Raw genomic sequence first — 15,491 nt, 5'->3', positions numbered from 1 at the left:
CCAACCACCTGCAGATAAGGAACTTTAAAACCAACTATAAAAAGTGACATATGTGGTCAGAAGTACTTACGAAACTGAAAATCAGTTTTCAGATTACAGAGCTGCCAACTAAGTAACTGAAAAATACGTAGGTTGGAACTTAAATAGTGGGAACTATTTATTCACAACCGATACAAAAGAGTAACATGTTTGCACCTCTTACTGTCCTTCGAACTAGTAACCAGCGTTGTGTAGAACCCGTTGCCAGCGATGTGGAAGGCGTAGTATATCGTTAGCAGAGCCTGTTCTGTTGATGGTGCGAATGGTGCGGTCTACTGCCTGTCGAATCTCTGGAACAATTCTGAAGCGAATGCCACAAGGTGGTTCCTTCGTCCCGAACAGAGAAGCCACAGCTCGCGCTGTATGCGCCCGCGCATTGTCGTACAAAATGGTGGGTGGGTTGCGCAGAAAGTGTCGCCGTTTCTTTCGCAAAGCTGGTCGCAGGTGATGCTCCAGACACATGAGGTCCGAAGTACTTACGAAACTGAAAATCAGTTTTCATATTACACAGCTACCAACTAAGTAACTGAAAAATATACAGCAGAGAGCTCAAAATGCGAAGTTAGCTATACACGAACGATTCCCAAATTCTACGTGCCCTATGGGATGCCGTGCCACCGCCGCTACTGTATTCTGTTATACTATCGCTATTACAGTCGATTGTGTAACGCCGCAGTTTCCACAGCAACAAACCACGCTAGTGTAATAGTTACCTGAGTCACATTCCGATCGTTCCTGCAGGCTTTCCACAGGCCAATGTAACGGGTTGGTGCATTAGTTCTTAGCGCTATTCCGTTTTCTTTTTTTTTTTTTTTTTTAATGAACACACCGCCATTTTAGTGTTTTGTTGTTATATTAATTACTACCCAGGTTTCGGTCTTTCACGCCAATTTCAAGTGATTGAGTTTATGTCATTAACATATATTACAGGATATCAAGCTCAAAATTGGCCATAAATTAAGAAAAATATTCGCACCCCCCCCCCCCCCCTCCGACAAAATGCCAGATGTAAAATCATCATCTTGTAAAAATAACAATAAATAACAGTGGGAGAACATCATATTTAATAGAAACAGGTTTACTTTGGCGTGTAAGAGATGAACGCATGTCCTTGAGTCGTAATGATGGCGATTTCAAGGACATGCACTCATCTTTCATATGCCAAAGTAAAGCTGCTTTTATTAAATCTGACGTGCTCCCACTATTGTTTATTGATCTTTTTACAAGATGATGATTTTACAGCAGCATTTCGTGAGAAGCGAATATTTTTCTTAATTTATGGCTAATTTTGAGCTTGATGTCCTGCAATATATGTTAACGACATAAACTCAATCACTTGAAAATGGCACTAAAGATATAAACCTGAGCAGTCATTAAATAAACAACAACACAGTCAAATGGTGGTGTCTCCACTTAAAATCTATTGTAAGACTGTTGTTCAGCAACGTCAAAAAATGTTTTCCATAAGTTTAATAAACAACAGATACACGTAACAGAAACTTTTGTCTTATTTGAAATGTTCTCCTTCCCTATTTGCAACAGTCTGCCAACTCTGGGGTTTTCGATTCCGCGACGCTAGAAATCACGTGGTTTTGAGCCGAAGAACTCATCTAGCGATGTTCGAAACGCCCTTTCATTCCGAAAGAATGTTCCTTGAAGGATGTTCGATAGAGAGCGGAAAAGGTGAAAATCTGAGGATGCAAGATCATGGGTGCCGAATGACTTCCCAACCCGACTCCCGTGTAGTGCTCTTCTAGCAGAATACGGATGAGCGTTACCGTGAAGTAACATGGCTTGACGCAGTCTTCCTGGCCGTCCTTGTTGGACTGCATCTGCAAGACGTCTCCAGTTGTTGACAGTAAATGCCAGCAGTGATGGTTACACCTCGGGGAAGCAATTCGTAATACCCCCACACTGTCGCTTTTCCACGACATGCACAACATTATTTCTTGGGGACGCGGGCACGTCTTCGTACGGCGAGTTGCTGCTTTGTTTGAGCTCAGCCATTCCTTTCTTTTCCTTGTCTTAGCACAAAGACATCATTTCTCATCACCTGTACCGATGCGGGATAGGTATGGTCGGTGTTGCTCACGAGCCACCTGACGACGAGCAAGCCACCTCCCGATTTTTGTGATCTTGGCTTAGAGCATGAGGTAAGCATACAACCGATTTCTGAACTTTCCCTATTGCATGCAAATGTCGAACGATAGTGGAATGATCACAGTCCATCCCGTTTGTTAGTTCTCAAGCACACTGACGTTGACCATTGTGGATTAATGCGTTTAAACGATCTTCATCAAATCCCAAAGGTCTTCCTGAACGTGGAGGGTCGCTAATGTCAAACGATCCTCGTTGAAACGAGAAAACCATTTTCTTGCCGAACTCTGTTCAATGGCGTTATCCCCTAATACGGCGCAAACGTCTCTGGCTGCCACCGTTGCTGTCGCCCTGTCTATTGAACAGAAAAATACGTCGGAAATGTTCAGATTTCTTCACTTCGCCCTCCATTTCCTAGCGTCCAAAGCTCCATTCACTATCTGCAGAGCCGGCCGAGGGTGGCCAAGCGCTTCTAGGCGCTACAGTCTGGAACCGCGCGACCGCTACGGTCGCAGGTTCGAATCCTGCCTCGGGCATGGATGTGTGTGATGTCCTTAGGTCAGTTAGGTTTAAGTCGTTCTAAGTTCTAGGGGACTGATGACCTCAGAAGTTAAGTCCCATAGTGCTCAGAGCCATTTGAACTATCTCCAGATGACAATATGGGAACTCGGATATCAGCGGTGAACTACAAACAAAAACCCATATCAACCGTAATACCAACATGCAAAACAAAAACGCTACGAACTTGTGCACCAAGCTAATACGAATACACCAAACAGTATACTTCGGGAGCCAGTTTAAAGTGCAGAGCGCAAGGAACCTTGCAGCAATATTTGCCACACTCCTCTTTTATTCCTTTCACGTATATCGAGAAGGAAAATGAGTGGATGTATGCGTCCCTACACACCAGCATCTGGTTACCCCTTCTCATGGTCACTATGCCAGAAACAGAACTGCTACAGCCCGTATCTCGTGGTCGTGCGGTAGCGTTCTCGCTTCCCACGCCCGGGTTCCCGGGTTCGATTCCCGGCGGGGTCAGGGATTTTCTCTGCCTCGTGATGGCTGGGTGTTGTGTGCTGTCCTTAGGTTAGTTAGGTTTAAGTAGTTCTAAGTTCTAGGGGACTTATGACCACAGCAGTTGAGTCCCATAGTGCTCAGAGCCATTTTAACCATTTAGAACTGCTACACACTCCATTTCGAATACCAGTTTCCCCTATCCATTCAACCGTTTTTTTTCTTCTAAAAATACGACTTTTAATGGTTCACATTCAGATTCTCTGAGAATCCCCTTCACTTTTTTATGGGCTGTACGGTGCATGAAGTATCTCCCTGACTTTTTTCGACGTCTTCCGTCAGTACGGACAAGGACCACAAATACTGCTTGATAAATCCCACTTGATTATTGTCTGCTGCTTCCTTAACAGGTGTAGTACACTATACCTGAATTCTTCCGACGACATCGTTATTTGACCTTCCCTACTGATGCTTAAAACTGTACGTTTTATTTCATATCGCTTCATGGCATTACCCCTAGGTATTAAAGTATTATCTCTAGGTATTAACACGATATGACGAGAACCACAAGGTTGCCAATAACATTTTAGTAAGATACCATCGGATTTTCCCTCTCGTTCATACGAATTGTATTGACCTTATTTACTTATAAGGTGGCGTACCATTCTGCAAATAATAATCTCCCTAGTAGTAAACTGTTACGGCAATAAATTGTTAGTTGAATTGAATTAATTAGTAGTGCAGCTCATATTAGTTGGCTATATTTCCTTCGAGTAATTCCTTGCGCACTAACCAATACGATCACGGTTAAAGTCGTTCCCAGAAAATGGCTCTGAGCTCTATGGGACTTAACTGCTGAGGTCATCAGTCCCCTAGAACTTAGAACTACTTAAACCTAACTAACCTAAGGACATCACACACATCCATGCCCGAGGCTGGATTCCAACCTGTGACCGTAGCGGTCGCGCGGTTCAAGACTGTAGTGCCTAGAACCGCTCGGCCACTCGGGCCGGCAAAGTCATTCTCACTAAGTGTCGTTACTAAATGGGAAAGTTTTAAATACCAACAGTTCAAGTTCACGATCGTTTTGGAATACATCATTATATACCAGTCACTATGATTCCTAGCTTTTACACGCACTCTTATCACAATTGTACCTTTCATTAACTGTGCTACCAGCGACAATTATTAGAATTACATGAAAAATCAACGTAAGATATATTGCGCGTAAGTCACTCCCGACATCGTCCAGCCTCTTCCCCGTCAACTAGCAGTGTTATATCCCACTTAAAAGCAACCAGGTGCCTCGCGTCCACATTCCGGCTTCAGGCACGACAGATTCCACACATTACTAACTCAATGTCTATCGACCGCGCTAGCCGCGCTGCAGCTGAAAGCAAGCCGACGGCGAACGAAAGGGCACGCCGCTCCTAGCTAAGGTGACCGGTGCGCTTACATTATTAGGCAACCTGCCAACGGGCCACTTTCATGTAAAAAAAAATCGCCAGCAAGCAACCTGCGAGTCCTGCAGACCCTATCTAATAAATCGTCTTTTAAATTCACAACACTAGCAATACCATCGCGTTGTTACTCTCGTATTTGTTGAACGTTAGTAGTGCAATGTAGTTAACTGGATTCTATGAAACAAAACTACCTTGACGTAATCACATTTGGAGACATACTCCATATGATGGATGACCTCTCGTTCAGCAACTGACAAACGTGGTGCAGTGTCAGGAACTTTTAGCAACCCTCGGAAGACAGAAACTGTGTACTCATCTGAAACAGTTACTTGCATGACAGCATTTGTGACTAAAGTAGATGTATTGACACGAGTCACGTTTCCTGAATCTGTGCATATTCTTGTCTCAAGAAAGTTTGTAACGTTTCAGCTCGGAATATGCTCTAGAATCATCCAACAAATGTACCAAGGACATTCACTGTAACTCTGTACATTGGTTATTCATCCTCCTTATATAGTGTGGTCCACTGATTGTGACCGGGCCAAATATCTCACGAAATAAGCATCAAACGAAAAAACTACAAAGAACGAAACTTGTCTAGCTTGAAGGGGGGAAGCCAGATGCCGCTGTGGTTGGCCAACTAGATGGCGCTGCCATAGGTCAAACGGATATCAACTGCGTTTTCTTAAATAGGAACCCCCATTTTTTATTTCAATTCGTGTAGTACGTAAAGAAATATGAATGTTTTAGTTGGACCACTTTTTTCGCTTTGTGATAGATGGCGCTTTGAGTAAGCCTTCGCGGTACAAGCACTTCCGTAATAGTCCACAACAGCCTCACTGCTGGAGAAGTGCAAGTCCCGTTACAACACTACACTCACGTCGCTGGTGCTGTGGAATGACAGACGCCAACTAGAATAGTGACTGAGCTAGTAACTGAGCTGACCGCGACTGGCTCTGAGCTAGATACTGTGACTGTAGGGCCCTCCGATCCGCGGCGGCGATCTAAATTCCGGCGGTGTAGAGGGCATTGGCGGAGCATTGCTTGTGAGGCTGTCTTTGGCCTCTCTCCTGAAAGGCGCGCTTGCTTCAGCACGTACTATCGATCTTCTCGCAACCTCTTTACCGACTGGTGTGCTGGCGACAGCTTACGCCAGCACAGTACTGAATAATTTCTCTACTATCATTAGAGAAAGGCATGTGTGTGTGTCCACTCTCACAGGCTGCACTGAAGTGTGCAAACAATGTTTTGTTCATTCCTGGTAGCTGGCCAGCTCCTGTTCACTGAAGTCGGCGCTGTCAGTGTGTGCCATCCCTTATTCAGATAACAAGGGGATATTTCTTTTAGCTACTTCAAATGGGCATTCAGTATGCAGGTAACATGCTCCCTTTGTGCGCGCACTCTCAGGGTTGGTTTAAGCCAGAAGCATTACTACTGCAAGATATCTCTGCAGGATGTATCACAATTAGTAGAGTCTGCTTGGGATGCCAAGCTGAGAGGATGTCCAAGCGTAAGCCTTGCATACAGTGTTCTGCGTCCTCTCATTGTCACTGTAGGTTTGTACCAGGGGAAGCAAGGAGAGGATGTTAGTTGGTGGCCAGTATCCTCTTTCTATAACACGAACTGCACGCATATATTAGCTGGGTTCTTGATTCATAAGAATAGCAAATTACTTAACTCAAGATAGTCCAGGTTTTGTACAAGCTCTCTGTAATAGACCACGTTAGCCTCACTCCTGGTGAAGTACATGTCCGCTATGTACACTACTCTGGTCACTATGTACTCCCTGTCTCTGAGCTAGAGGCTGAGCTAACTGCGACTGCGACTCCCTCTTGGCTGCCCCTGGATTGGTGTCTCAATGGATGACTGATTGGAACCCACTGGGCCCTCCGGTCCATGGCGGCGATCTAAATACTGGCGGCTGAGAGAGCGCTGGCGGCGCGTTTCTTGCGAATCTGTCGTGGGCCTCTACCGATCTTCTCGCAACCTCTTTGCCGCCTGGTGTGCTGGTGACAGCGTATGCCAGCACACAGTCAGTAATGTGTATCACAGCCCACCCGGTTAGCCATGCAGGGTAACGCACTGTTTCGCGAGCAGGAAAGCGTGACAGTCCCCAGCATGAATCTTCCCGGCAGATTAGTGTCGAAGTTCGGTGTGTGGATGGTTTTTAAGGCGGTTTTACATCTGCCTCGGCAAATGCGGGCTGGTTCTCCTTATTCCGCCTCAGTTACACTATGTCGGCGATTGCTGCACAATGTCTGCATGTACATGTACACCATCATTACTCTACATTGCAAACATCTGGGGTTATACTCATCTGGTATGAAACGTTCCCAGGAGGGGGGGGGGGGGGGGAAGGAGGGTGTCCACTGGGGGTTGAACCACACAATAACCCAGGGTCCGGTGTGGGACGGCGGTGGGGTGAGTGGACTGCTGTAGCCTGTTGTGGGGTCGTGATCTACAGAGGGCTACGGTGGGCACGAAGCCTCTCCGTCGTTTCTATGTCCTCAAATGATAAGTCGCTTGCATGGAAAAACGTTCTCGGGCCGCTCCTGTGCCCAGCCTAAAGCCGGTGGCACACGGACTGTGCTGTCGAACGTTAACGTTGAGCGTGCCAAGTTCAACGTGCTGCTGAACGCTCAGGAATGATGCGACTTGTGCATACGGTATGTGGGCCCCAACGTGGTATAAGCGATCGCAACGTACTCAAACGGCAGTTGAGGGATGTTTCTAGTTCGTAAATCACACTGTTTACTCAACGGGCGCGCGTAAAATTCCCACGTTAGCTCTATTAAAACGCACATTTCCTCCATAGTCCACGAAAAGGAAAGTACCATGTCCAATCAATAAGGACAGAGACATATAAAAGTTCCATTACAAACAGTGCGGTACAAATTTGGAATACTTCTCCGCATAAGATAAACATTATTTCATCATTCCCACATTTTATTAAAATCGCAAGGTCAGTCTTACTTAATCACTGTTCCTACCCAATACCAGAATCTTTGCAACATGTGAATTACGAAGTGTAAAAGAAAAAGGAGCAAAATATCTTTATACAAGTAGCGCAAGCTGTCCTGTACATTAAGCCAATCGAACAAAGTCACCCCTAAAAAAAGGTGAACTTATATTTACATAACATCAAATATTATATTATATACTTATATTAAACTAATAATAAAGTATCAGAACCTAATAAAAACGCTAATGTTAGGAAATAAAATTTAGGAGTGTCAAGACGCGAACCTCCGCCCCAACTATCAAATCATTACGAGACAGTGACGCTACTCATTACGCTAGCCCAACGACACACAAACATACGTCGCAAGTAATCAAAGTACGTTAACCGCTGCAGAAAACCTTATCGTAGTTATGTTACTAACTGAAATTTGATTATAACAAATTGTACCAAGAACAATGCGTTTTGGGTGGATCTTCCGTGTGTCACTACCTTCAAATAGCCTACTCGCATAAGACGCAAGTTACAATAATTCTTTTGCCATGAATATGATGGTGCTCAGAAACGGCATATATACATATAAGTTTGAAATGAATGCCAATATGGCGCCTCATAACTCTGTACTGAAGGGAGACGGCGTGCGTGTGACGTAGGTGGCGTTGTGCCATCTCATTGGTCAACGCTCAGACGCACGCTCAGAATATCTGACATGCCAGATATTGCTCTGCACGTTCGGAAAGACTCCCGAACGTGCTATTGTACGCTGTGACGTCAGAAACTCGGCACGCTGAACGCTCAACGTTCGGATGCACGGTCCGTGTGCTGACGGCTTAAGGCACTATGCCTAGTCTGTGTTAAGTTCTTTACAGTAAAGCACTGAGCCAACAATCTCCAAAAGCGTATGACAGTTTGCTCACAGAGGCTTCGTATTCACGCAGTGCAAATAATCGGACCACCGCCCGCCGGGCCAGACAGCCTGAGCGTTAAGCACGCGCCGCGCCGCCTGAAGAGGCTACAGTGTCGGGGTGCGTCCACCTGTTGCAGATGCTCCGCTGGCCGCTGTTGGTGGCCTGCTGCGGCCTCCTGCTGCAGGCGCGGCCGTGCGTCGCGCAGTGCCCGTGGTCAGCCCAGCAGTTCGCAGACCTGTCGTCGGGCTGCGTGTGCGCCTTCAACTCGGCGCAGGAGCTGTCGGTGCAGTGCGACGGCGTGGACTGGGCGCGGCTGGTGCGAGCGCTGTCGCGCCTCGGCGCGCAGCCGCTGGACCTGCTCTACGTCACCAACAGCTCGGTGGCCGCCCTGCAAGACGGCGCGCTCGCTCCCCTGTCCGCCGTCCGCTCGCTGCAGATCTCCGGCTGCGGGCTGCGAACCGTCGCCCCGGACGCCTTCCGCGGCCACGAGACCGTGCTTCGCAACCTCAACCTACAGGTAGCGACGCCCACCTCCCTCTCTTTACATTCAATTTAATTTTTATTTTTTTTTTTACGACAAGGCAAAGTCTGCAGGCTGACGCAAAGGTCTGATGCCTTCAAATTTTGTATTGTAGTTACCAGGCTACACTATAACAAATGCGCCTAAACATTACACTGTTTTACAAAAGTTATAGGTAAACTGAAGGTGGAGGGGAGGGGGGGAGGGAGGGGGGAGAAAGGAAAGGAAAGGGATTACTGATGTCAGCTGCATCGGGACATTACGCAGAATCAGAGGCGACGAGTAAAAATGTGTACCAGACAGGAATTGAAACCGGCGTCTCCAGATAGACAGGTAAGTTAACCACTGCGCCACCCAGGGGACACAGTGTTTGTAGCATCTGCTCGCGCTACCTAGACACGTCTCACCGGCTACCTACACTCCCAACGAGCAGTCCCTGTCAATCTCGTCCATGCTCGCTATTCTGAGGTTTCGCCTAGGATGTCTGACGTACTTCAGCACCCACACTGAAGAAGGTGGATCCACTGCCCATCTAGGCGAATAAATTATATGACTGGGTGGTGCCTGTTCTTTTCGACACGTCCAAAAGATGATGATGATGATGATGATGATTATGTTTGGTTTGTGGGGCGCTCAACTTAGCAGTTATCAGCACCCGTACAAATTCCCAAACTTTGCTCAGTCCAAACTCGCCACTTTCATGAATGGTGATGAAATGATGAGGACAACACAAACACCCAGTCATCTCGAGGCAGGTGAAAATCCCTGACCCCGCCGGGAATCGAACCCGGGACCCCGTGCTCGGTAAGCGAGAACGTGACCGCGAGCTGCCGACTCGTCCAAAAGAACAGACACCACGCATTCATACAAAAGTCATAGGGTAGCGACATGCACATGCACAGATGGCGGTAGTACTGCGTACACAAGATACAAAAAGGGCAGTGTATAGGTGGTGCTGTCGCTTGAACTTAGGTGACTCACGTGAAAAATTTTTCCGACGTCATTATCGCCGAACGACGGGTATTAACAGACATCGAAGGTGGTGGTGGTGGTGGTGGTGGTGGTGATAGTAGCAGTAGTAGCGGAATGGTAGTTGGAGCTAAAAGCATGGGACATTCCATTTCGGAAATCGTTAGGGAATTCTTTATTTTAGGACCCATAGCGTCAACAATGTGCTGAGAATACCAAATTTCAGGCATTACCTCTTACCATCGACAATGTAGTGGCCGATGGTTTTATTTAACGACCGAGAGCAGCGGCAGTAGTGTTGAATTGTCAGTGCTAATACGCAAGAAACACTGCGTAAAATAACTGCAGAAATCAATGCCGTATCCGTTAGGGCAGTGCGGGCTATGGCAGAACATGATCGACGCGAGTGCCTTTGCTAACAGCACGACGTCGCCTGCAGCGCTCCTCCTGGACTCGTGACGATATCGTTTGAGCCTTATTGGAAAACCGTGGCCTGGTCAGACGAGTCCCGATTCATTTGGTACGCGCTGTTGGTAGGGTACGACTGTGGTTAAGCCCCTAGAAGGCATGGACCAAAATTGGCAACAAGACACTGCCCAAGCTGATGGTGGCTGCATTCTTGCGTGAGCTGCCTTTACATGAAATGGCTGTGCCCTCTGGCCCAACTGAAGGGATCATTGATTAGAAATGGTTACGTTCGGCTGCTTGGGGACCATTCATGGATTTCGTATACCCAAACAATGATGGAGTTTTTATGAACGGCATGTGCCATGTCACTGGGTCACAACTGTTCGCGACTAGTTTGAAGAACATTGTGGATAATCCGAGCGAATTATTTGGCCACCCAGATCGCCCGCCACGAATCCCATCGAACAGTTATGGGACATAATCACAACAAAATTGGGGAAGTTCTTTTCTCAACAGTTGTACATTATGTTCGCAGTGCTGAATTCGAATATCAAGTTTGCTGTTTTGTAGGAGGTCGGCTTCACAACGGAAAAGACAAAGCCTCAAAATTTTCTTAGGTACTTTTTTCAGATTTTCACTTATATCTCGAAAAACTACACATTTTTCGGAAATGATCACTGTGTACAAAATTTCGTACAAAATGTAATAGGTTCGATTTTCTGACAAGCGGTATCGGCGTTACAGCGCACTGAATACCAGCGATTTTTTTGTCCTTCTGCGGAAAGTAAAAAATGGAGGGTGCTGAATGGACTTTTGTCAATTTTCGCTTTGTTCCCGGCCCCATTTTGACAAAACTGACCGAGTGTCTGCGTCCGTAGCGTGGTGCATGTTCCGAGTGGCCGTCCATCTGGATGACGCCGTATCAGGACACGGCCATAGACCTGGTGCAAAACGTTTTCATGATTCAAACGACCAGGTGACACGTTTACATTGGTCTACGGTCCAATCCAGGTGGTTCCATGGTCCGTTCAATCTTAACTGACGACTTCGTTGGATCAAGTTCAGAACAGGAGCCGTCTACTGCGAGCACCTCGTTCAACAATGTGACTAAATTACGTGCTCAGAAGACCAGTGTCTGCCCCAGCGTTGTACGCTGCCGTCACATCTGTCACACATGACGGACTGTCACGCTTTACGGCGCAGGTAAGCGTCCCCCCTCCACGTTCTGTGACGAGGCGTGGACGTGCAACACCTTGTCGCCCCCTCGTGATTGCACATTCTTTCAACCATTTTCCCTACTTGCTCACGACAACAGCACGTGAAAAACAGAGCGAGTTCGCCACCTCCGCGATGCTCGTTTCCAGTTCTAGGGTCATCACAATCGGTCCTTCGTTAAAGAGGCGTACGCCACTAGTCTTCCACATCTGCGACCCGTATCGTCGATAGAATCATTCCCCGTTCGTCTCTGCTCTTCCTGGATACTTTTCTTACGGCAGCACGGGCCGCAGCTTCACCAGGCGACATTAAGTTTCGCGGTGAGAAAGTGCTAATAATGTTTTGGCTCTTCAGCATAGCTCGATCATGCGATCTAAACGAGTACATAAACTGTTCGACAGACGCTGGCAGATATCCGAAGAAATTACTTATTACGTTATCAATGGGGAAATGTTTTGTTCACATTTCAATTGAACAAAATATCTGAAGACACGCCATCGTGCAACTATACTGAGGCGCCAAAGAAACTGGTATAGGGATAGGTATTCAAATACCGACATATGCAAACAGGCAGAATACGGCGCTGCGGTTGGCAACGTCTATATAAGACAACAAGTTTCTCCCGCAGTTGTTAGATCAATTAGTGCTGTTACAATCGCAGGTTATCAAGATTTAAATGAGTTTGAATGTGGTGTTATAGTTGGCGCATGAGCGATGGGACACAGCATCTCCGAGGTAGCGATGAAGTGTGGATTTCACACTTTACACATTTCACTAGCGTACCGTGAATCACGAATCCGGGAAAGCATCAAATGCTGCAGCCGGAAAAAGATCCTACAAGAATGGGCCCAACGACGACTGAAGAGAATCGTTCAACGTGACAGAAGAGCAAACCCTTCCGCAGATTGCTGCAAATTTCAATGTTGGGCCATCAAAAACTGTCATTCTGTGAACCATTCAACGAAACATCATCGATATGGGCTTTCGGACCCGAAGGCCCGCTAGTGTACCCTTGATGACTGCACAACAACAAGTTTCACGTCACGCTTGGGACCGTCAACACCAAAATTGGGCTGTTGATGACTGGAAACATGTTGCCTGGTCGGACGAGTCTCGTTTCAAATTGTATCGAGCGAATGGAAGTGTTCGGGTATGGAGACAACCTCATGAATCCATGGACCCTGCATGTAAGTAGGGGACTATTCAAGCTGGTGGAGTCTCTGTAATGCAATAGCACGTACGCAGTTGGAGTTACATGGGACCCCTGATACGTCTAGATACGACTGTGACAGGTGAAACGTACGTAAGCGATCTGTCTGATCACCTGCATCTATTCATGTCCATTGTGCACTCCGGCGGACTTGGGCAATTTCAGCAGGACAATGCGACACCCCACACGTCCAGAATTGCTACAGAGTGGCTCCAGGAACAGTCTTGTGAGTTTAAAGACTTTCGCTGCCCACCAAACTCCCCAGACATAACATTATTGAGCATATCTGGAATGCCTTGCAACGTAGTGTTCAGAAGAGGTCTTCACATCCCCATACTCCTACGGATTTATGGTCACCCCTGAAGCATTCATAGAGTTAATTTCCCCCAGCACTACTTCAGACATTAGTCGAGTCCATGCCTCGTCGGCCCTACATGATATTAGGCAGGTGTACCAGTTTCTTTGGCTCTTCAATGTGTGTGCGTGCTGACACGCACACAAACTGACTGATGTGTCACTGCCTCGATGACAAATGAATGTCAGTAATACCAGCAGCGACAAGGAAACGGAATTTCTAGATGCACGAGGCTGTAGTGTTAAAGAGTCTGTGGACAGCCGGCAGCCGGCAGAGCCGGAGGTCGGCTTCTAAGAAAATTGCAAGGCTGCTTCTTGAGAGAGATTTGCTGTTCCCTGTTGCAGCTTACACAAGCTTCTTCCTTTCACGTATGGGTTACCTCTATTCGACTTGCATAAGGCACACTGATGTTACTTATGTCCTCGTATGTGCTGAAGGACGGGTCCTTCCTAAAGCATCCGGAAATTTGTACTATTAATTAGTTGTACAGTCCCTTGTTTTGCAGAGCAGTGTTTGATGTTGCAAGCTTGCACTTAATAGACCCCCGCACTTTCACTAGCGAGTGCGAATACATGTGACCTCAGTCGAAGGCCCTGCAAGAAATTTCGCAAGTGCACCGGAGCCTTTTTAGAATGCTATATGAGTGAGAGGCGTACGCACACCACGAATTACGACAATTATTGGAACATTTGAAGATATGTGCTGAACACTGCAAAATGTGACTCACCAGTAAAAAGCTAACTTTAGATCTTCTCTTTTTTTACGAAAGGAAGAGACCAACTGCTTCGGCACTGACGAGTAGAATTAGATAAGACGGAAGCAACTGGTTCTGATTCTCATGAAGGAATTCTGCGTATTGCATCACTAACCGGAAATAACTTACGAAAAAAAGCACGAAAACTTGTATATCGGTATTCGAAAATATCTGTCTTGATACTTCTAATCGATGTGTTTAGTGAAGAGTCTTCTCACTCTATCAAAATTCTTCGCTCCCCTACAACGTTTCTTTTCACATTATTCTTTCCCGAGAGGACGAGAAAAGAGAACGTTGTCAGTTTCACAAAGGCAACACGAACACCGCATATGATTCACATGACACCATGGAGTGATCTACTGTTTCCCTTTGTAAGCAGTTTTTAGTCTACAGAAATTACTCGCTTTTAATCGGTGTGAAAAGGAGGCAGCAGATATGCTTTTTAACGTGGGCTAGTGCTCACATGCATTGCAAGCACATGGATGTGTTACGCTGTTTAACGATGAGCCTTCCTGAGAAAACATGTAGAACAATATGAGTAAAAAAACAATGTGTAAACAACAGGAAAAACACTTCCCCTTTCCGTTAAGAGACGCAAACGACCACATAGCATTAATCAGTTTCGATGGGATACTGTAAGTCACTAAGTTTGCAAAAATACAGCGGTATGCATATTCTCGTACATAAAAAACTTATAAATGATGTATCTCTGCACCTTCTAAGAAGTATAGCAAAGGAGAGTAATTTCCTTATTTGTCGAGTGAGGTGGCGCAGTGGGTAGCACTCTGGACTCGCATTCGGGAGGACGACGATTCAAATCCGTGCCCGGACATCCTGATTTATATTTTCCGTAATTTCCCGAAATGGCTCCTGACAAATTCCAGGATGGTTCCTTTGAGAGGCCACGGCCAATTTCCTTCCACATGCTTGAGACATTCCGAGCTAGTGCTCCGTCTCCAGTGATCCCGATGTCGATGGGAGAGGGTTGGCGTAGGCACAAGTGTTTTGGAGCACATCATTCAGCTCACAGTGTTGAACATAGTATTCCGTATCAGAGGAGGCCTACATGTTCCCATGTTGATCCAATAATACCGTCAATTATGATTACAGAGGGCACGAGATAATCGAGACCGACCTGCGAATCAATGTGATCGTGTCGCGTGGTCGGATAACTCCCGTTTCATTGTTAAACCAGGTCGAAGGTCGTGTCCAGACACGCCGTCAACCAGGCGAACGGATGCTCGAAACACGCAGCTCGCCACGGACGCATGGCGGTGGGAGGAGTATTATATTATTAGGAACATTCACCTGGGCTTCCGTGGGATCTGTGGTAGTAAGCGAAGGCTTACGTGAACATTATCAGGAACAGCCTGAGATCCCTTATGCTTATTGTCTTCCCCGGAAAGCCGGAAGGGGTGGCATCTTCCAGCAGGATAAATGTCCCTGCCACAACGCCAGGATCGTGCTGCAATGGTTTGAGGAGCATGAAAGGGACGCACGTTGACATCTTGGCCATCAAATTCGACTTATCTGAATGCGATGAAACACACTGGGACGCTATAGGGCGCCAGTTCTGCGCC

General features: G+C 46.6%; 2 protein-coding genes across 2 annotated transcripts in view; one reads left to right on the top strand and one right to left on the bottom strand.

Moving 5' to 3' along the window:
* The window catches only part of LOC124594919 (rab3 GTPase-activating protein catalytic subunit), a 465,991-nt gene that overhangs the window by 318,326 nt on the left and 132,174 nt on the right, over positions 1 to 15,491 (bottom strand). The window lies entirely within an intron of this gene.
* Positions 1 to 15,491, top strand: part of LOC124594920 (vasorin) — a 292,597-nt gene that overhangs the window by 226,955 nt on the left and 50,151 nt on the right. Inside the window, exon 2 of the mRNA XM_047133412.1 lies at positions 8,617 to 8,997. Coding sequence (XP_046989368.1) covers positions 8,617 to 8,997 — 381 coding nt within the window. The remainder of the gene's footprint in view (positions 1 to 8,616; positions 8,998 to 15,491) is intronic.

This window comes from Schistocerca americana, chromosome 2, assembly GCF_021461395.2.
Source record: "Schistocerca americana isolate TAMUIC-IGC-003095 chromosome 2, iqSchAmer2.1, whole genome shotgun sequence".
Classification (NCBI taxonomy): Eukaryota; Metazoa; Arthropoda; class Insecta; order Orthoptera; family Acrididae; genus Schistocerca; species Schistocerca americana.
The sequence above is the reverse complement of the archived record's forward strand: the minus strand, read 5'-3'. Positions and strand labels throughout refer to the sequence as shown.